This window comes from Peromyscus maniculatus, chromosome 15 (assembly GCF_049852395.1).
Source record: "Peromyscus maniculatus bairdii isolate BWxNUB_F1_BW_parent chromosome 15, HU_Pman_BW_mat_3.1, whole genome shotgun sequence".
In the NCBI taxonomy this organism is placed as follows: Eukaryota; Metazoa; Chordata; class Mammalia; order Rodentia; family Cricetidae; genus Peromyscus; species Peromyscus maniculatus.
This window is the reverse complement of record NC_134866.1, coordinates 30114837-30136235: the sequence shown is the minus strand read 5'-3', so window position 1 is coordinate 30136235 and position 21399 is coordinate 30114837. Positions and strand designations below refer to the sequence as shown.

The following is a 21399-nucleotide window of genomic DNA, read 5'->3' as shown; positions in this document are numbered from 1 at the left end:
CACCATTAACCCCAGCACTTGGGATCTCATGCCTTTGATCCTAGTACTTGGGATTCACATGCCTTTAATCCCAGTACTAGGGAGGTGGAGACAGGAAGTGATATGGCTGGGTGGAGAGAGGAATATAAGGGAGGAGAAGACAGGAGCTTGGCCCTTTCAGGCTGAGGAGCTGGCAAGGTAAGAGGTGGCTGTGGCTTGCTCCTTGTCTCTCTGATCATTCAGCATTTACCCCAGTATCTGGCTCCAGGTTTTTAGTCTGATCAGTTAATATTTATACTACAAATAAATATTGCTGGATTACAGAATTGAATGGATCAAAAGAACAAAATCACTGAAGAAGAAAAACCAAATTTCTGCACTGATATAAAATTAAATTAATTATATTTATCCCCATAATAATGTGTGGTATATTATGATAAATTTAAATTTTACTCAATTGATGTTTTCTTAGAATTTAAAGTGGAGAAAACATCATACCAGGTTATCAACTGGCATCTATCTGAAGATAAGCAAAAAGAAATTGATAATAGAAGACAACTCCTTGTAGAAGAATTAGTTCATTACAGGTAACTTGTTTCAATTCTTGGAACCAAATATTGCTAATCAAATATTATGCTCACATGATGCTTTGAGTGAATTTAAGAGAAATGATGACTGGGTGAATTGGTAGATGTGAGGATGGTTTTTGTTTGGTGGTGCATGGGGGATGACTGACAACTTGATAAATCATAGGATAATCCATAGAAAGTGGAAGATGAGCCGTCTAGGCCTTGTTTTTTACCTGTCATCTGTGCATGTAGTCTCAATGAAGTCAACTTCTCTATTCAGGGAAGGAGGAGCCACCTTCTTCCATCTACCTTGTCACCTTCTTACATAAGTTCCTTAATGGAGGAAGTCACTTGACATGACTGGACCATGCTTTGGTCCTTTTCCTGTTAAACTCATTTAAAAGCTTTCCTTCTTCCTTTTTATTGAAAGCAGTTCTTTTTATCATATGATATATCCTGATACCAGTTTCCCCTCCTTCTATCCTCCCAATTTCTCCCCACCATCCTCCCACCCAGATCCACTCAATTTCTGTCCCTGTGTCACTCTCAAAAACCTAACAATATTCTGAGGGATAATAATAAAATATAATAACATAAAAGCAAAAATATCTAGCCAGGCAGTGGTGGCACACGCCTTTAATCCCAGGAAATGAGTTCCAGGAAAGGCACAAAGGTACACAGAGAAACCCTGTCTCAAAAAACAAAAAACAAACAAACAAAGCAAAAATATCAAACCCTATTTGGACAAGAAAAAACAAAGAAAAGGAAAAGAGTGCAAGAGAAGGCACAAGAATCAGAGACCTACTCTTGTACATACTCATAAATCCTATAAAAATCACTAAATTTTCCTCATATTGATTTAGAGGTCCTTATTTTCTTGAGGTGGCCCATACCCTCTGGTTCTTTCACTGCCTCCTATTTCTCTGGGTTCCCTAACCACCAAAGGGAGAGAATTGATGGAGACATCCCAGTTAGAGTTGAGTGTTCCAAGATCTCTCATACTCTGCATAATATCTGGCTATGGGTCTCTATATTTGTTCCCATCTGTTATAGCAGGAAGCTTCTCTGATTATGTCTGAACAAGGCCCTTATCTACCAGTATTGCAAAATGCCTTTAGAAGTCATTTCATTGCTACATTTCTTGTCTTGTTTTTATAGACCAATATTATTTGGTTTTACCCTAGGTCCTTGGGCTATTTAGTTTCAGGTTCTTGATCACCCATGCAATGTTTGGTATGTTTCATCTCATGGAGTGTATTTAAAGTCAGATCAGTTAGTGGTTGGTTACTCCTACAAGCTTTGTGCCTCCATTGGCCTAGCACATCTTGCAGGCAGGACACCATTGTAGATCACTGGTTTTGTGACTGGCTTGGTGTTTATGTTTCTATTTTGGTACTGTGCAGATTATGTTTCTGTACCAAAGATGCTAGAACCTCAGCTCTATCTAGGCAACAGCTCACTTTCTCCATGTTCAATGGTCTGTGTATGTGTTGTATTCAGCAATAGAGTCTTGCTGTCAGTTTGTGGAGAGTAACCTATAGTTTTGGCAACTGCCTGTTGTTTTGCGGGGACTTCTGTGGGACCCCTTTGTCCAAATCTCAATTAGGCTGACTCAATTATGGTACTGGAAGTTCGTTTGGTGGCAGGAGATGGCGAGTTGGGACTCTGTCTTGTTCATCATTTGACAATTTTATTGAGATCACCTTCATATATGTATACATTTAGCAAGTGTCTATTATGATAGGTTTCCATTGTACCCCTAAAAGGTCCATTTATTTTATCTGTGTCTCCCTGTATTCCCTCCCTCATCACTCTCCTCCCATCCCACTTGATACACCCATCCCAGACCCTCTCTTCTATCCAATAACTATCTAGTCTATTTTCCTTTCTTAATGAGTTTCCCCATTCATGTGGCCCCTTACTCTACACCGAACCTCTGTGGTTCTATGAATTGTATCTTGCTTATCATTGACTTAACAGCTAATGGTCAGATGTTTGTTTAAAATATTTCAATGGCTAGGTCATACAGATGAGTCTGAGGCTTTTAGTCTTTGACTACAGAACCTCCTTTGTCTTCTATATGGATGACAAGTATAGATTTGTCTCTTAGTTAATGTCCTTTTGTCGCTAGAGTTTTCCTGCCTTGCCTACAGTCAGGACAAATCTCTGTCACCCGCCAGTCCCACAGCCGCTCAGACCCAACCAAGTAAACACAGAGACTTATATTGCTTACAAACTGTATGGCCGTGGCAGGCTTCTTGTTAACTATTCTTATATCTTAAAGTAACGCATTTCTAGAAATCTATACCTTGCCACGTGGCTCGTGGCTTACCAGCATCTTCACATGCTGCTTATCCTGGCGGTGGCTGGCAGCATCTCCTTCTGCCTTCCTGTTCTTTTATTTCTCCTCTCTGTTAGTCCCGCCTATACTTCCTGCCTAGCCACGACCAATCAGGTTTTATTTATTGACCAATCAGAGCAACTTGACATACAGACCATCCCCCAGTACAGCCAAGTGCAGACCATCTCAGACACCTGCACTCAGGCCCATGGTCCTAATCATCCTCTATGCAAACCTGCTGGGTAACGCCACAAGGAACCCAAGAAGGGCTCCCACAGGACATACATTAACATCCCACAGCATCCTTTTTTAATATTTAAAATTTTTTCTTTTCTTTTTATTAAGAGATTTTTCTATTCATTTTACATATCACCACAGATTCTCCTGTTCTTCCTCCTCCCAACTCCCAGCCTTCATCGCTCAACCTACCCCTCCTTCCCACCTCTTCCAAGGCAAGTTCTCCCCTGGGGAGTCAGCAGAGCCTGGTATCTTCAGTTCAGGCAGGTCCAGTCCCCTCCTCCCTGCACCAAGATTGAGCAAAGTGTCTCACTAGGTATCCAAAACCCAGCTCATGCAGTAAGGACAGGTCACTGTCTCACTGCCTGGGGGCCTCCTAAACAGTTCAATCTAAACAACTGTCTCACTTATCCAGAGGGCCTAGTCCGGTTCCATGCAGGTTCCTCAGCTATTGATTCTCGGTTCATGTGTTTCCACTAGATTGGCTAATTGTCTCTGTCCTTTTTCCAATCATGGTCTCGATATATCTTGCTCATATAATCCCTCTTCTCTCTCATCGATTGGAGTCCTGGTGCTTTGCCTGTGGCTTGCCCATGGATCTCTGCATCTGCTTCCATAAGTAACTGGATGACGGTTCTATCATGACAGTTAGGGTGTTTGGCCATTCAATCATCAGAGTAGATCAGCTCAGACACCATCTCGATGACCGTTGGTGGTCGTCTATAGTGGAGTCATCTTTTTTGGATTCCTGGCGACCTCTCTAGCACTCTGATTCTTCCTATTCCCATTTTGTTTTCATTTATCATGGTATTTCTTTCCTTGTTCTCCTACTTTGTTCCAGATCCAGCTAGGACATCATGCTTCCCAGAGATCTCTTTCCCCCAATCCTTGCCCTCCATTAACCCACCCCCTCACCCCAAGTTTGCTCATGTTGATCTCATCCCTTATTCTGTTGCTGGGTGATCCCTGTGTCTTTCCTAGGCTCTTCTTTATTAGGTAGCCTTCATGGTGCTGTGAGTTGTAGTCTGATTATCCTTTGCTTTACATCTAGTGTCCACTTATGAGTGAGTACATACCATGTTTGTCTTTCTGAGTATGGGTTTCCTCACTCAGGATGATATATTTTAGTTCCAACCATTTGCCCACAAACCACATGATGTCATTGCTTTTCTCTGCTGAGTAGTACTCTATTTTTTTTTTGTTTGTTTTTTTCGAGACAGAGTTTCTCTGTGTAGCTTTGCGCCTTTCCTGGAACTCGCTTTGGAGACCAGGCTGGCCTCGAACTCACAGAGATCCACCTGCCTCTGCCTCCCGAGTGCTGGGATTAAAGGCGTGCGCCACCACCGCCCGGCTGAGTAGTACTCTATTGAGTATATGTGCCACATTTTCTTTATCCATTCTTCAGTTGAAGGGCATCTAGTTTGTTTCCAGGTTCTGGCTATTACAAATAATGCTGCTATGAACATAGCTGAGCATGTGTCCTTGTGGTATGATTGAGTATTCCTCGGTTATGTGCCCAAGAGTGGTATAGCTGGATCTTGAGAGTGATTGATTCCCAATTTTCTTTTTTTTTAATAATTATTTTAGTTTTACATATCAGCCATGGATTGCCCTGTCCTCCCTCCTCCCACCCCCTACTTTTCTCCCCTGATCCTCCCCCATTCCCACCGCCTCCAAGGCAAGGTCTCCCCTGGGGATTCAGCTCAGCCTGGTAGATTCAGCTGAGGCAGGTCCAGTCCCCTCCATACTATACCAAGGCTAAGCAAAATGTCTCAGCATAGGCCCTAGGTTCCAGAAAGCCAGCTCATGCACTAAGGACAGATCCTGTCCCACTGCCTGAGGGCCTCCTAAATAGTTCAAGCTAATCAACTGTCTCACTTATTCAGAGGACCTGATCCAGTTTCATGGGGGCTCCTCAGCTATTGATTCATAGTTCATGTGTTTCCTCTAGTCTGGCCATTTGTTCCAGTGCTTTTTCCAATCATGGTCTCAATATCTCTTGCTCATATAATCCCTCCTCTCTCTTGCCAATTGGAATCCTCGAGCTCCATCTGGGGCTTGGCCATGGATCTCTGCATCTACTTCCATCAGTCACTGAATGAGGGTTCTATCATGACAATTGGGGTGTTCGGCCATCAGATCAACAGAGTAGGTCAGCTCAGGCTTTCTCTTGACCATTGCCAGTAGTCTATTGTGGAGGTATTTTTGTGGATTTCTGGGGACATCTCTAGCACTCTGATTCTTCCTATTCCCATGGGGTCTTCATTATCCCAGCACTTGGGAGGCAGAGGCATGTAGATTTCTGTGAGTTTTAGGCCAGCCTGGCCTACAGAATGAGATCCTTGACAGGCACCAAACCTACACAGAGAAACCCTGTCTCAAAAAACAAACAAACAAGCAAAAGGCTCTCTACATGAGCAACCTGGACATGGGGTCGGGGGTAATGGAGGGCAAGGGTCTGGGGAAAGAAAGCTTAGGGGAGCGGGATGTCCTAGCTGGATCAGAAACAGAGTGGGTGAATAAGGAAAGAGATTCCCAATTTTTTGAGAAAGTGCCATACTGATTTCCAAAGGGGCTGTACCAGTTTGTATTCTCACCAACAGCGTAGGAGTGTTCCCCTTGCTCCACATCCTCTTCAACATAAGTTGTCTTCAGTGATTTTGATCTTAGTCATTCTGATGCGTGTAAGGTGGTATCTCAGAGTTGTTTTGATTTGCATTTCCCTGATGACTAAGGATGTTGAGCAATTCCTTAAATGTCTTTCAGCCATTTGATCTTCTTCTGTTGAGATTACTATGTTTAGCTCTAGAGCCCATTTTTTAATTGGGCTGTTAGGTATTTTGATGTCTCAATTTTTGGGTTCTTTATATATTCTGGATATCAGCCCTCTGTCAGATGTGGGGTTGGTGAAGATATTTTCCCATTCTGTAGGCTGTTGTTTTGTATTATTGACTGAGTCTTTTGCTCTGCAAAAGCTTCTCAGTTTCAAGAGGTCCCATTTATTAATTGTTGCTCTCAGGGTCTGTGCTACAGGTGCTATATTTAGGAAGTAATCCCTGGTGCCAATGCATTCAAGACTACTTCCTACTTTCTCTTCTTTTTTATTTTATAATTTAATTTAATTTTATGTATCAGCCAGAGATTGCCTTGTTCTCCTCCCTCTAGCCCCCTCCCCCTGCACCTTACCCCAAGCCCACCCCCCATTCCCATCTCTTCCAGGGCAAAGACTCCCCTAAGGATTGAGTTCAACCTGGTAGATTCAGTTCAGGCAGGTCCAGTCCCCTCCTCCCAGGCTGTGCCAAGTGTCCCTGTATAAGCCCCAGGTTTCAAACAGTCAACTCATGCACTGAGTACAGGACCCGGTCCCATTGCCTGGATGCCTTTCTCTTCTTTCAGGATCCGAGTAACTGGATTTATGTTGAGATCTTTGACCTATTTGGACTTAAGTTTTGTGCACAATGACAGATATGAGTCTATTTGCAGTCTTCTACATATTGACATTTAGTTATGCCAGCACCATTTGTTGAAGATGCTTTTATTTTCCATTGTACAGTTTTGGCTTCTTTGTCAAAAATTAGGTGTTTATACATGCGGATTAATGTCAGGGTCCTCAATTCAGTTCCAGTGGTCTACATGTCAGTTTTATGCCAGTACCAAGCTGTTTTTATTACTGTAGCTCTATAGTAGAGCTTGAAGTCAGGGATCATGATGCCTCCAGAGTTTGCTTTATTGTACAGGATTCTTTTGGCTATCCTGGATTTTTTGTTTTTCCATATAAAGTTGAGTATTGTTCTTTCCAGGTCTGTGAAGAATTGTGTTGGGATTTTGATGGGGATTGCATTGAATCTGTAGATTGCTTTTGGTAAAGTTGCCATGTTTACTATGTTAATTCTACTTATCCATGAGCATGGGAGATCTTTGCATATTCTGACATCTTCTTCATTTTTTTTTTTCAGGGACTTAAAGTTCTTGTGATACAGGTCCTTTGCTTGCTTAGTTAGAGTTACCCCCAAGTTTTTTTTATATCATTAGTGGCTATTGTAAAGAGTGATGTTACTCTGATTTCTTTCTCAGCTCTTTTGTCATTTGAATGTAGGAGGGCTAAGGATTTTTTTTAGTTAATCTTGTAAATCACCACATTACTGAAGGTGTTTATCAGCTGTAAGAGTTCCTTGGTTGAATTTTTGGGGTCACTCATATATAATAACATGTCATCTGCAAATAGGGAAAGTTTGACTTCTTCCTTTCCAAGTCGTATCCCCTTGATCTCCTTATGTTGTCTTATTGCTATAGCTAGAACTTCAAGTACTATATTGAACAAATATGGGGAGAGTGGACAGCTTTGTCTTGTTCCTGATTTTATTGGAACCACTTTGAGTTTCTCTCCATTTACTTTGATGTTGGCTGTTGGCTTGCTGTAAATTGCCTTTATTTTGTTTAGGTATGTTCCCTCTACTCCTGATCTCTCCAAGATCTTTATCATGAAGGGGTGTTGGATTTTGTCAAATGCCTTTTCTGCATCTAGTGAGATGATCATGTGGTGTTTTTTATTGATTATATGGTGTATTACATTGACAGATTTTCTTATGTTGAACCATCCTTGAATGCCTGGGATGAAACCTGCTTGATCATGGTGGATAATTGTTTTGATGTGTTGTTGGAGTCTGTTTGCCAGTATTTCATTGAGTATTTTTGCATCTATGTTCATGAGGGAGATTGGTCTGTAGTTCTCTTTCATTGTTGCATCTTTGTTTGGCTTGGGAATCAGAGTAACTGTAGCCTCATAGAAGGAGTTTGGTAATGTTCCTTCTGTTTCTATTATGTGGAACAATTTAGAGAGTATTGGTATTAACTCTTCTTTGAAGATCTGCTAGTATTCTGCACTGAAATCATCTGCTCCTGTGCTTTTTTTGCTTGGGAGACTTTTAATGACTGATTCTATTTCCTTAGGGGGTTATTGGACAATTTAAATAGTTCATCTTGTCTTGACTAAATTTAGGTGTGTGGTACTTATTCAGAAAACTGTCCATTTCTTTTAGATTTTCCAGTTTTTTGGAGTAGAGGTTTTTTAAGTATGACCTGATGATTCTCTGGATTTCCTCAGTGTTCATTGTTATGTCTTTCTTTTTATTTCTGATTTTGCTAATTTGGATGCTCTCTCTCTCTCTGCCTTTTTTTAGTCTGGATAAGGGCTTGTTTATCTTGTTGATTTTCTCAAAGAAGCAACTCTTTGTTTCATTAATTATTTGTATAGTTCTTTGTTTCTATTTTATTGATTTCAGCTCTCAATTTGATTATATCATGGAGTCTGTTACTCCTGAGTGACTTTGCTTCTTCTTGTTCTAGAGCTTTCAGGTGTACTGTTAAGTCACTAGTGTGAGATTTCTCCCACTTCTTTATGCAAGCCTTTAATGCTATGAATTTTCCTCTTAGTACAGCTTTCATAGTGTCCCATAAGTGTGGTTATGTGGTATATTTGTTTTCATTGGTTTCTAGGAAGTCTTTAATTTCTTTCTTTATTTCTTCCTTGATCCATTGGTGATTCAGTTGAACATTATACAGTTTCCATGAGATTGTAGGATTGCTGTAGTTTTTGTTGTTGTTGAAATCTGATAGAATACAGGAGGTTATTCCAATTTTTTGTATCTGTTGAGATTTGCATTGTGGCCAAGTATGTGCTCCATTTTAGAGAAGTGCTGAGAAGAAGGTATATTCTTTTTTGTTAGGATGGAATGTTCTGTAGATATCAATTAAGTCCATTTGAGTCATAATATCAGTTATGCACCTTTTTCTCTGTTAAGTTTTGATTTGGCAGATCTGTTCAGTGGTGAGAGTGAGATGTTGAAATCTCCCACTATTAATGTGTGAGGTTATATGTGTGATTTAAGCTTTAGTAATGTTTCTTTTACATATGTGGGTGCCCTTGTGTTTGGCGCATAAATGTTCAGAATTGAAACTTCATCTTGGTGGATCTTTCCTGTATGTAATGCCCTTCTTGATCTCTTTTGATTGATTTTAGTTTGAAGTCTACTTTGCTGGATATTAGTATAGCTACACTAGTTTTCTTCTTAAGACCATTTGATTGGTAAGACTTTTCCCAGTCTTTTATTCTTAGGTAGTGTCTATATTTGAATTTGAGGTGTGTTTCTTGTATGCAGCAGAAAGATGGGTCCTGCTTTCGTTTCCATTCTGTAAGCCTATGTCTTTTTATAGGTGAATTAAGTCCATTGATATTAAGGGATATTAATGACCAGTGACTGTTAGTTCCTCTTATCCTTTGATGGTAGTGTGTGTGTATTTCTCTTCTTTGGGGTTTACTGCTGTGGAGTTATCTATTGCCTGTGTTTCTTTGGTGTATCTGACTTCCTTAGGTTAGTATTTTCCTTCTAGTGCTTTCTGTAGGGCTGGATATATGGATAGGCATTGTTTTAGTCTGTCTTTGTCTTGGAATGTCTTGTTTACTCCGTCTACGGTGATTGAAAGTTTTGCTGGGTATATAAGTTTAGGCTGGCATCCATGGTCTCTTAGTGTCTGCATTACATCTGTCCAAGTCCTTTTGGCTTTCAAAGTCTCCATTGAGAAATCAGGTGTTATTCTGATGAGTCTGACTTTATAAGTCACTTGGCCTTTTTCCTTTGCTGCTCTTAATATTCTTTCTTTATTCTGTATGTTTAATGGTTTAATTATTGTGTAGCAAGGGGACTTTTTGGGGGAGTCTAGTCTGTTTGGTGTCCTATAGGCTTCTTGTATCTTCACAGGTATTTCCTTCTTTAAATCGGGAAAGTTTTCTTCTATGATCTTCTTGAATATATTTTCTGTGCCTTTGAGTTGGTATTCTTCTCCTTCTGTCCTTATTATTCTTAGATTTGGCCTTTTCATGGTGTCCCAGATTTCCTGGATGTTTTGTGTTATGACTTTTGTGGCTTCAGTATTTTCTTTGATTGATGAATCTATTTCCCCTATTGTATCCTCTACACCAGAGATTCTCTCTTCTATCTTTTGTATTCTGTTGGTTATAGCTGCATCTGCATTTCCTGTTCGTTTACTCAGTTTTTCTATTTCCAGCGTTCCCTTTGTTTGTGTCTTCTTTATCGTTTCTATTTCATTTTTCAGGTCTTGAACTGTTTCCCTCACATGTTTAGTTGCTTTTTCATGGTTTTCTTGGCTTTCTTTAAGGGATTTATTGATTTCTTCCAATTTGTAATTTTTCTTTTCCTCTATTTCTTCATTGATTTCTTCCAATTTTTTTGTTGTCTTTTCGTCAATTTAAGTTTTCATTTTTTCTTAAAAGGCTTCTAGCATCTTCATGATGCTATACTTAGGGTCACTTTCTTCTACTTCTTTTACATTGTGATATTCAGGTCTTGCTGTTGGAGGATGTGTGGCTTCTGGTGATGCTGTATTGCTGTTAATGTTGTTGTATGTAATTTTGCATTGATGTCTGCCCATCTCCTCCTCTAATAGGTGTAAGTGGTGCCTGTGTCTGAGCAAGTTGCTATTGGTCCACTCTCTGCTTGTTGTGTGTGTGTCTCAGGGGCCCCCTCTGGTTCCAATCTTAGTTCTTGGTCTCATTGGAGCAGGCAGATTTTGTGTCTCCAGGAGCTGCTCTTAGGTCAACCCTAACTTGTTGGTTCTGTGACTCATGAGCCATTTTTGGTCTTATCAGGAACCTTGGTCCAGTCAGAGATGACAGACTCTGTGTTTCAGGAAGCCTTTCTTGGTCCAATGAGAGGTGGAAGATTCGACATCTCAGACAGCCACTCTTCCTCTAATGAGGGGTGGCAGATTCCCTGTCTCAGGAGGTTACTCTTGTTTCAATGAGAGCTCTTTGTCCTATGAGAGATGGCAGTTTGGTTTCTGTGCCTCGGGAAGTGGCTGGGGTCTCAGGCAGGTGGGTATGGGGGCAGGGTGTGTAGCTTGCAGGGTCGGGTGTGGGATCTTGATGAGGGGAGCCTTCTTGCAGGAGCCCTACCTGCTGGCCAGCAACTGGAACAGAGCTCCTCAGTGGTTCCTGGGGATGGGCTGTGTTCCAGGGATGGGTCCAAGGGGCAGGACTCTCTGGGTATGAGCAGAGTCACTCACCTCTTGGTCCAGTGAGAGCTGGTGGTTTGCTTTCTGTGCCTCAGGAGGTGGCTGGGTTCTCAGGCAGATGGGTATGGGGCCAGGGCATGGAGATTGCCGTGTCCAGTGGGGGGTCTTGGTGAGTCAGGGGGCCTTGCCTAGGTGCCTTGCCTTCTGGCCAGCAACTGGAACACAGCTGGGCAGGGGATCTGGGCAATGGGCTGTTTCTTAGCTAGTTTCATTGGTCTCACTCATCTCTCTCTTAGAAAATTCTACTTAATACTCAAGATGGTACTCACAGCATCATGATTGTTTTTAGAAATATTTCATACTCACAGAATTAAAGATCACATATCTTTTGTCATATATTTGAAAGAAATCAAATTTTACTTTAGGCTAACATGGTTGTTATTTATTTACATTTTTGACATATGTATTGTATTTTCTTTTCAAGCTTGAACTCTTAAGGTGTGGTTCAAATTACAGGCAAAATACAGTCAAGTTGATGAGAATAGTTACTTCTTGAGAATTTTTACTCCCAGCACTCTGAAGGCAGAGCCAGGAGGATCTTTGTGAGTTCAAGGCCAGCCTAGTCTACAGAGTGAGTTCCAGGAAAGGTGCAAAGCTACACAGAGAATCCCTGTGTCAAAAAGAAAAAAAAAACAAAAAAAGAGAGAATTTTTACAATTGATTTACTTTAAAGGGATTAACATTCTACTACAGGTATTTAGTGATTATTATATAAAATATGTAAAAATGGAATTTAGGTGATAAATATTAATTATGCCATATTTTGATCTACATTCCATTATTATAACAGAACAACTCAATTTGGGTGAGTTTATAATGAAAAGAAGCTTATTCAGGTTATTGTTGTGGAAGTTCAAACTCATGGTGTCAACATCAGTCAGGGTGATTGAAAGCATCATGACAATGGCAACATAATGGCTTAAGAATGTGTGACTTGAAAAGTCAAGAGAAGAGAAAGAACAGGTTTATGTCTCCCATAGAAGTTAACTCAAAGGACTATTTGTACCATCTATATGGTAAGGATTTCTAATAACCTTCTACAAAGATGTCTTCCTAAAGATCCCACTATATCTACACAGCCATATTGGGCACCAACTCTCTGACAGATGAACCTTTGAAGACAAATGATCAGAGAGCTAAAAGGGTATATATATGAATATATGTCAATTTATTCATGGATGCTAAGGGAAAACAGATGCACATATACAGGATAAGGTAGATCCAGTTGCAGAATCCTTCTGTTTTGCCCATGGATGAACAGCCCTCTAGTCTCTGGCCACACAAAGAGAGAGAAAGTACACACTCCCTCTTCAGTTTTAAACAGTCACATAACCAGAAAAAAATGCCTCTATCGGGCCAGATATCCCAAGGTCATTAGCAGTGTGAATTCCCACAACAGACAAACCACAGCTCTTTTAACTTGAAGTGGAGTTTAAAAGTGAGCAAAAGTAAGCCAGCCTGTGGGCTCCATCTTGTGGATCTTTTCACATAGGATGATATGGTTCACCCACCATATTGCTTATCTGCAAAGCATTGATGTGGAAAATTCCCGGGAAAAGTGCTGTAGGCAAGAGTCATCAGTACAATGACTAAAGTTGAAGACAGTCTTCAGTGTCAGTTTGATCAGTAGAAGTTGTAAATTCTAACAATAAGCTTCCAATCACATTTATCTGTCCCATTAGAAAGTTAAGTTTGTATATAAAGTAATAGGCTTTGCTATTGACTTTTTAGAAAACATAAATGCCAGTATCTTTTGTTCTTGGTTCCCTCCTTCCTCCATAGCACTATTCCATGATACATGTATCTCTTTTGATGACTTTGTTATGTACTCTCATTGCCTCCTTTCTAATTTCATCACCTAAAAAGGCACACACACACACACACACACACACACACACACACACACACGCACTCATGCACGCACGCATGCACGCGCGCGCACACACACACACACACACACACACACACTTATGTTTAGGTTTCATATATAAGAGAAAAATGTGTGGGCTTTATATTTTATTTTTCTAACTGCTTAGTTGCTAGGCAGCAACTTGAAACATGATCTTGTTATTCCAATATTATCATTGGAAAGTTCCTTTGTGGGATAAATCATTAATGCAAAGATACGCAGAATTAAAAGAAATTGTGGGAGGCCAGTTCCAACCTTTTAAAGGGATCCAATGAGGAGAAGAGAGGAATAAAAAAACATTTTAGATAGAAAGATATCAAAGAGGAGAAAGACAGAAACACCGGATAGCTTTGGGAGGACCTGGATCAAAATCCAGCAGCCCCTTCTGCCTCTTCAAAAAGGCTTTTTATAACAATGCCACGGGGCTGGGCAGAAGACCTCCTCCTTGCCATTAAAGCACACATCACAGTTAAGTGAGAAGCTTCCAAACACCTGGTAACCATGTCCATGGTCTGATCATTCCCTTATGCATCCCTGCTGGCTAGAGCAAGCTCAGATCCCACTAGGAAACTTCTGTGGGTCTCCAAAACTCTCCCTTCTTAATATTTTAGAGGGTCCCTCGGACTCCTCAGATAGACTTAGGTCTTTCTTCTCTAGTCAGCCTTACCCTTCCTTGAGATACACTTTCCATCAAGCATACTACCCTGTCTTAGGTTGGAAGCTAGCAAGAAGAATGTTACCTGTCCATGACTACCAGCCTCTGGCACGGGGGAAGTACAGAACTTAACTCAGCTTTAAATCAGGTCTCTAAGAGCTTGCAAATAGTTGAAAAAACCACAGCAATTCCTAGGGCTGCCACGCCCCCACCCCCAGTAAAGGAGTAGAGGATGACTAAGAGGAATATCCTTTTTGAATTGGTCTAAGATGTTTATAACAACCTTAACTTTGCCAAGCCCTTTTTATACATTAATAATCTCTTGATTCAAATGCATTAAACAAATCAATAAACTACTGATGAAACTGCATCAAACTTGGAGACTCACTTAGCTTCACCAAATCATGGTTCATTAATATCACCAGGTTAACTAGTGTGAATATTCTATACATTCTCGTCTGAATTTTACTAGTCTGAATATTACTATACATATTTACAACTAGCATGAATATTACTATACATATTTACAATTCAAACTTACATTCAAAAGCAAATTCTCTACAGGACTACTTTGCAAACTTTAGCAAACATCTAAAAGAGATGTCTTAATAGAACCATTACATTTTCTTCCAATAAGACAGAGGGTACATGAATCATGATTAGTTACCATAGTGAACTCAAAATTGTTTCATTTCTGAGGTTTGCAAAATCTCAGAAAAGTCAGTCCTAATAATAGACTTAAAGTTCTCCTGAAAGTTTGAAACCAGAGCCTAATTCATTAGCAACTCTAGAGTCTTTGTATCCATTCCCTTGACCCCAGGATTTGGTGAATGCTGTAACACTCAGTACAATGCCACTCCGCCTGAGACAACTTTCCACTGGACCTTCCTAGCCATTCCAGAACCAGTGAAAATGTGCCCAGCAGTGGATAGTCACTGGTAGTGGTGGTAGTGGTCCTTTTATCTAATTTCATTGCAATTCTCCTGAATGCAAGAATTCAACTAAGTTCAAACAAATGTTGCTGAAACTTCACTCCCAGCTACAGAAGCAATTTCAATTAGCTCTCCCTACAGTGAAGGTGGAATTAGCATACTGAGCTACATTTTTTTTCAGCTAGTAAGACTCAGAAACTGTTTCTTCAAGGATCCTCTCATTGTTTTACAGCTGGCAATCAGAAGTAGTGTGGCTCTGGGCTCTATTTCATTCCAGCTTTTACATTCTCAGTACTTGAACACCAAATAGTGACAAAACCTTTGTTCCAAACTTCCTCTCAGCAGTGGGAGGGGGGAGTGCTGTGGGATGGTCTGTATGTCAAATTGCTCTGATTGGTCAATAAATAAAACACTGATTGGCCAGTGGCCAGGCAGGAAGTAGGTGGGACAAGGAGAGAGGAGAGTTCTGGGAAGCAGAAGGTTGAGGAGAGACACTGCAGCCACCACCAGGATAAGCAGCATGTAAAGATGCCGGTAAGCCACCAGCCACATGGCAAGGTATAGATTTATGGAAATGGATTAATTTAAGCTATAAGAACAGTTAGCAAGAAGCCTGCCACGGCCATACAGTTTGTGAGCAATATAAGTCTCTGTGTTTACTTGGCTGGGTCTGAGCAACTGGGGGACTGGCAGGTGACAAAGATTTGTCCTGACTGTGGGCAAGGCAGGAAAACTCTAGCTACAAATAGCACCCAACGTGGGGCAAGAGTTTCCACCTAAAACCTGAGTAAAAAGATTCTAAAACGGAGCTAAAAACAGTTCCTAGTTGTCTCTTTCAAGTTAGCAGCAGCGTGAGTGTTTGAGCTAATAGCTACTATGGCGGGTTCCTGGTGTTTGCGCTCGACCTGCAGTGTGGCGGGAATGAGGCCTCTGCAAGTGGCACATTAAGCTGCTTGGTGGATTTAGCCTTTGCTAGTACAAAACAAAAAGAGGTTTCTGGGCTACACGCTGCCTTGATATAAGCATAGACCCACTATTTCTGAGAGTTGATGGCTCCCAGAGCTGTTGGAAAACATACCACCATCATGTTGGGAAGCTGAAGTGGGAGAAGCCAGCAGCCACAACGCCTTTTCAGCCTTAGAAGGCTGCTGTTTAAAGCAATAGGCTCAAGGTAATATAAAGCATAAGCCACATAAAGATGGCTACCACACAGAGAATCTGGATTATGTTCTCTTTGATATTTGTAACTGAAGAAAAACATTTTATTGCAAAAGCTGTTGAGTTATGCCAAAATGTATATTTTAAAGGTACCTTGACTTCAAAATTTGGATATAAGGATATGTTACTTTGGAAAAGAGGTTCTGCTTTTGTTTCCACAGAAAGCCAGAGGCTATGGATTTGTTTCAGATTAAGATACATCAGGTTTGGCCAGCCAAGACCACCTGAAAGGTCTCTGATGACACCATGACCCAGATGATTCAACATCCAGAATCGTTTCAAGGCAACTGGCTCAGATGATACAGCCTCATGGACTACTCCATGATCCTAAAATTTTCTTTGTATCCCCATAAGATACAGCGCCCCCCTCCAGCAGGAAGTAGTAAGAGAAGCTACGCCCAAATTCCTAAATATACCAAGCTGGCTTTGGAGATGTGTAAAAGTTAAAACCTTCCTTTTTAAAAAAAAAGAAAAGGGGAAGTGCTGTGGTATGGTCTGTATGTCAAATTGCTCTGATTGGTCAATAAATAAAAGACTGGCCAGTGGCCAGGCAGGAAGTAGGTGGGACAAGGAGAGAGGAGAGTTCTGGGAAGTGGAAGGCTGAGGAGAGACACTGCAGCCACCACCAGGACAAGCAGCATGTAAAGACGCCGGTAAGCCACCAGCCACGTGGCAAGGTATAGATTTATAGAAATGGGTTAATTTAAGCTATAAGAACAGTTAGCAAGAAGCCTGCCACGGCCATACAGTTTGTAAGCAATATAAGTCTCTGTGTTTACTTGGTTGGGTCTGAGCGGCTATGGGACTGGTGGGTGACAAAGATTTGTCCTGACTGTGGGCAAGGCAGGAAAACTCTAGCTACAGGGGAGGATTAGTCTCCTGCTTTCCCCAGACTGCAGGATGGAACATCAATGTCAGGAACATTGGTTCAGCTGCTCTCACTCCAACTCCTCTGGAGGAGCATCAGCAGCTAAGGTGTCATAAGAGCTGACATTCCTCTGTTCCACACAGTGCACCAAGTGCTCAGGCAGTCATAAAGCTTCATTTGGTGACTGAGGGTACAATACCTTCCTCTTTATTTTTTGAAGCTGCATCTTAAGACTGCCATGAGCTCTTTCCACTATGTCTTGTTCTTGATAGACTTTTATTAGCCCAATGTTTCCCTCACTTGCATCTCAGGCAAAACCCAGCTTCATTATGTGCCCTTAAGCTTTTTCTACACCCAAAGCAACTTCCTGGTGTTTGACAGTTCTGCCTTGCCATGAGCTTTAATTTTTAAAGGGTCTCAAAGCAGACTGACAAGTAGCATTAGCATTTTAATTGCCTCCCGACAGGCAAGCTATGATCATCTCTTTCCAGTCCACCACCTTAACCTTAATATAAAACTGGACATGTCTGACTGCTTCCATGGGGTTTTTCTACTCTCACTACCTCCCCACCCAAGTCCCTGTTTAGGCACCATCTGTGGGAGGCCAGCTCCCACCTTTTAAAAGGTTCCTATGAGGAGGAGAGAGGAATAAGAAACATTTTAGACAAAAAGACAGCAGAGAGGAGAAAGACAGAAACACAGGATAGCTTCTGAAATACCTGGATCAAAATCGAATGGCCCTTTATGACTCTTCCTAAGGGCTTTTTGTAAAAAAAGGGGCAGGGCAAAAGATCTCTCCATTGCCATCAAAGCACACTGCACAAGCAAGTGCAGACCCTTCCAAACATCTATTAACCATGCCCATGGTCCAGTCATTCCCTTATGTAGCACTGCTGGGAAGAGGAAGCTCAGATCTCAGTAGGAAACCTCTCTGGGTCTCCACGGAAAATGACTTTAACATTGATGACTATAAAAAGCTGTAATCATGCAACTTACACAGATTGGTTAAGAGAGCAAGATTCTCAACAACAACAACAAATCATTATATAATGTGAAGTAAACAGCATTATACACCAGCCCATGGAGACTGCTTCTTTGAGATCTATATCATTGATGGCTTCTACTTCTTTGAGATCTACTATAATCCTTGATGGCTTCTAAGGCAGAAGAAAATAAACCAACACCTATGATGGACAGGAATAGATCCTTAAAGGAAATGTGATTCAAGAAGAAATAGTTTGGGAAGCAGAGCTATATCTATAGCAGAATAACTAAAGCTGAAGATTTTGAACAACAGCTGTAATTCACATGGAAATGTGGTGCAGCATTATTACCTGGAATATCCTCCCCAACTCTGATAAGCAAATATCATTAGGAAGAAAATAAATATCTCCCTGTAGTAAGGAGAGGAATAGAAAATGAATTTGTATGGGCCTATTTATTTTTAATTAAGAATATTTTATTTTATGAAAAGCAATGTGTTTTACATATTAAGTAACACTATAATTTGTATAGTGTTAAACAGGAGGGAAAAAATTCAAGCCACAGAGCCTCTTCTCATGAAATATATTAAAAATAATTTATTCTAAGTGTGTTAGGGTTTTATTTAGCTCAGCCTGCAAGACTCAAAGTCATAAGTCTATGACAAGCTTTGAACTTTTGGTACTTCTGTCTCCATTTCCAGAGTGTTGGATTATAGGCTTGCATTTGTCTAGCTGTGAAATACTTACTTTGAATGTAATAGTTTTCCAAATAGTATTAAGAAGCTCTTCAAAATATTTGTTGTTATTTTTTTTATAGGTCTAACCATCACACCAATATAAAGATCTTTGAATATTTTGTGGACTTATGCAGTCACTTATTAAGCAGAAAGGACATCATGGACTCCTTAAGAAAGAAGAAATTTGACTTACTCTTTTTAGATGCAACAGATCCTTGTGTTTTCTTGATTGCTGAGAAACTTGGGAAACAATTTGTGGCCTTCCTTCCCGTGCTATTTAGCATTATAGACTACGGGGTACCAAACCCTTTGTCTTTTGTCCCAGGATTTGGTTCCAGTTTAACTGACCAAATGGACTTCTGGGCCAGAGTGAAGTACTTCCTGATGTTCCTTGATTCATCCATGAAGCAAAGAGAAATACTTTCTCAATATGACGGCATCATCCAGGAGCATTTTGCAGAAGGCTCTCGGCCAGTTTTGTCTGAACTCCCAAGGAAAGCAGAGTTGTGGTTTGTCAGCTCCGACTTTGCCTTGGATTTTGCTCATCCCATGTTTCCCAACATCATCTATGTGGGAGGCTTAACTGACAAACCTGTTAGACCAATACCTCCAGTGAGTGATAACTTATCCCTCAGTTTATCTTTTATTTGGAGGCCTGCAGTGCTTAGATGGTGTCTTAGTTAAGGTTTCTATTGCTGTAAGGAGACTCTATGACCACAGCAACACTGATACAGAAAAACATTTAAAATTTGGGTGTCTTACAGTTTCAGAAGCTTAATCCATTATTATCATGGTGGGAAACATGGTGCCATGTAGGAACAAATGATATTGGAGAGGGAGCTCAGAGTTCTACAACTTCATCCATAGGCAGCAGGAAGTGAACTGTGACATCAGGCATAGTTGAGTATAGGATACCTCAAAGCCTACCCCCACAGTGACTCACTTTCTTCAACAAATGCCACACTCACTCCTACAAGGCCATACCTATTAATGGAGCCACTCCCTTTGGGGGCCATTTTATTTCAAATCACCATAGAAGAAAATTGTCACTTTGTAAAGATGTCCTGGAAGGAAGGAAGTACTCTAAGGCAACAGAAGAATTCTGAGTCTACATTTTTAGGTTTGTGAAAGTACAATGTTAGAATACCCCATGCTAAGTTTGAATACTTGGTTAGATGGTACAAAATGTGAGTTTCTTTTGTCTCTCTCTATTCCTGGCTGTGGTAGAATAACTCCTTTAGTTATTATTGATATTTCCAATTGAATTTTTGTGGCTGTGATGGCTGCCAACATAAGGAAAATCAGACTTTATATCAAAACTCTCAAAGAAGTTTAAAGACTATATATATTGAAACTTTGTGTCTATCAAACATTGCAACTATAAAAATATTACTTCAAATGTGAAATAGTTAACTTACAGAGAAATATGTCATCTATGCACAAAATATGAAAATAAGAATATGAAGAAAATGTAAGGAATTTAAAGAAGAAATAAATAATAACTTAAGACTCAACTCTACAGTTTTAGAATTAGACAACTATCCAGAAAAATTATCACCTTGAATAATACTATAGACCCAATAGAATTATTAGAAATATATAGATCATGCTTAAAATGTATTTGTAAGTGATTTTTTGTGCGTGAGTGCTTGCCCTGCAGGTATGTGTGTGCATCACATTTGTGCAAGTGCCCAGAAGAGGCCAGAAGAGGTTACTGGATCTCTTAGAGCTAGAATTACAGAGATTTGTGGTTGCTCTGTGGGAACTGAACTGTGGTCCTCTGGAAGGACAGCCAATTCTCTCAGCTGCTGAACTATCTCTCCAGTTCCGAGTGTTCATTCCAACAATAGCAGAGCACAAAATCTTCTCTAATGCGCAAAACAAATTCCTTGGTTCATGTATTACCCTTCCCACCCCCCAAAACAACCCCACGATTTGCAAATTCTCAGATTAATGTAAACATCTCTTACCACAGTGGGATGAGTAGAAAACAACAATATGTAAAATCAAAGGGAAAAATCAAGAGGAACATTTGAAAATATTATATATAAAGGGAAAGGAGACAAAACACAATGGAAAAATGGAGTGCAATAAAAACAAGACATAGGATATAATTCATAGCTATTATTTTCTCTATTAGTACAGACAAGGTATTTGAAATTGATTATCTAACCCTATATTATAAGGCACAAATAATGATGAGATGACTAAACAGGACACTAGCAGAAAGAAGGGGCTTAAAATAATCAAAGTGTAGATGCTTGAAACAATGAATAGAAAACATTAGAATCAATAAAATCAAAAGAGTAGTATGCTGAAAAGCATTAGAGTCATTGAGAATATAAATAAGAAAGAACAACAAGATAAGTTCTAAATAAAAAAATTATCCACTATTATTTAAAACAATAAAGATTATAAGGGAATTATACAAACATGATATATCATCAAATTAGGTGATCTACATGAGTGGACATATTCCTATGCATGTGTGTTAACATAACAGACTCAAGAAAAAATAGAAATTCTTAAAGTTATGGGAATAAATTAGACTGACCAATAATAAATCTTTCATTAAGGAAGTCTGATAGAACATGGATTAACTGGTGAATTAAGTGAAACACTTAAGAATTAATGCCAGTTCCTCTATAAATATTTGTGGCACTTCCACAGGAAAGAATACTTCTCCAGCCATTCTATGAATCTATAATTACTCTGTAAGCAAAGATAGAAAACAACATCAGAGGAGAAGACATTATACCACACAGCAATTGAAGGAATTTTGTTTACTGAATTTCCAGCATGAACATAAAATAATACAAAGGATGTCAAAAATAGTTAGGAAGGATCTCAAATTATTAAAGAAAAGAATGCCCTTAGCAA

At 40.0% G+C, this 21399-nt stretch overlaps 1 protein-coding gene across 1 annotated transcript in view; it reads left to right on the top strand.

The window, feature by feature from the left end:
• LOC143268652 (UDP-glucuronosyltransferase 3A1-like) overlaps positions 1 to 21399 on the top strand; it is a 47132-nt gene that overhangs the window by 21399 nt on the left and 4334 nt on the right. Inside the window, exons 3-4 of the mRNA XM_076551786.1 lie at positions 452 to 566; positions 18600 to 19131. Coding sequence (XP_076407901.1) covers positions 452 to 566; positions 18600 to 19131 — 647 coding nt within the window. The remainder of the gene's footprint in view (positions 1 to 451; positions 567 to 18599; positions 19132 to 21399) is intronic.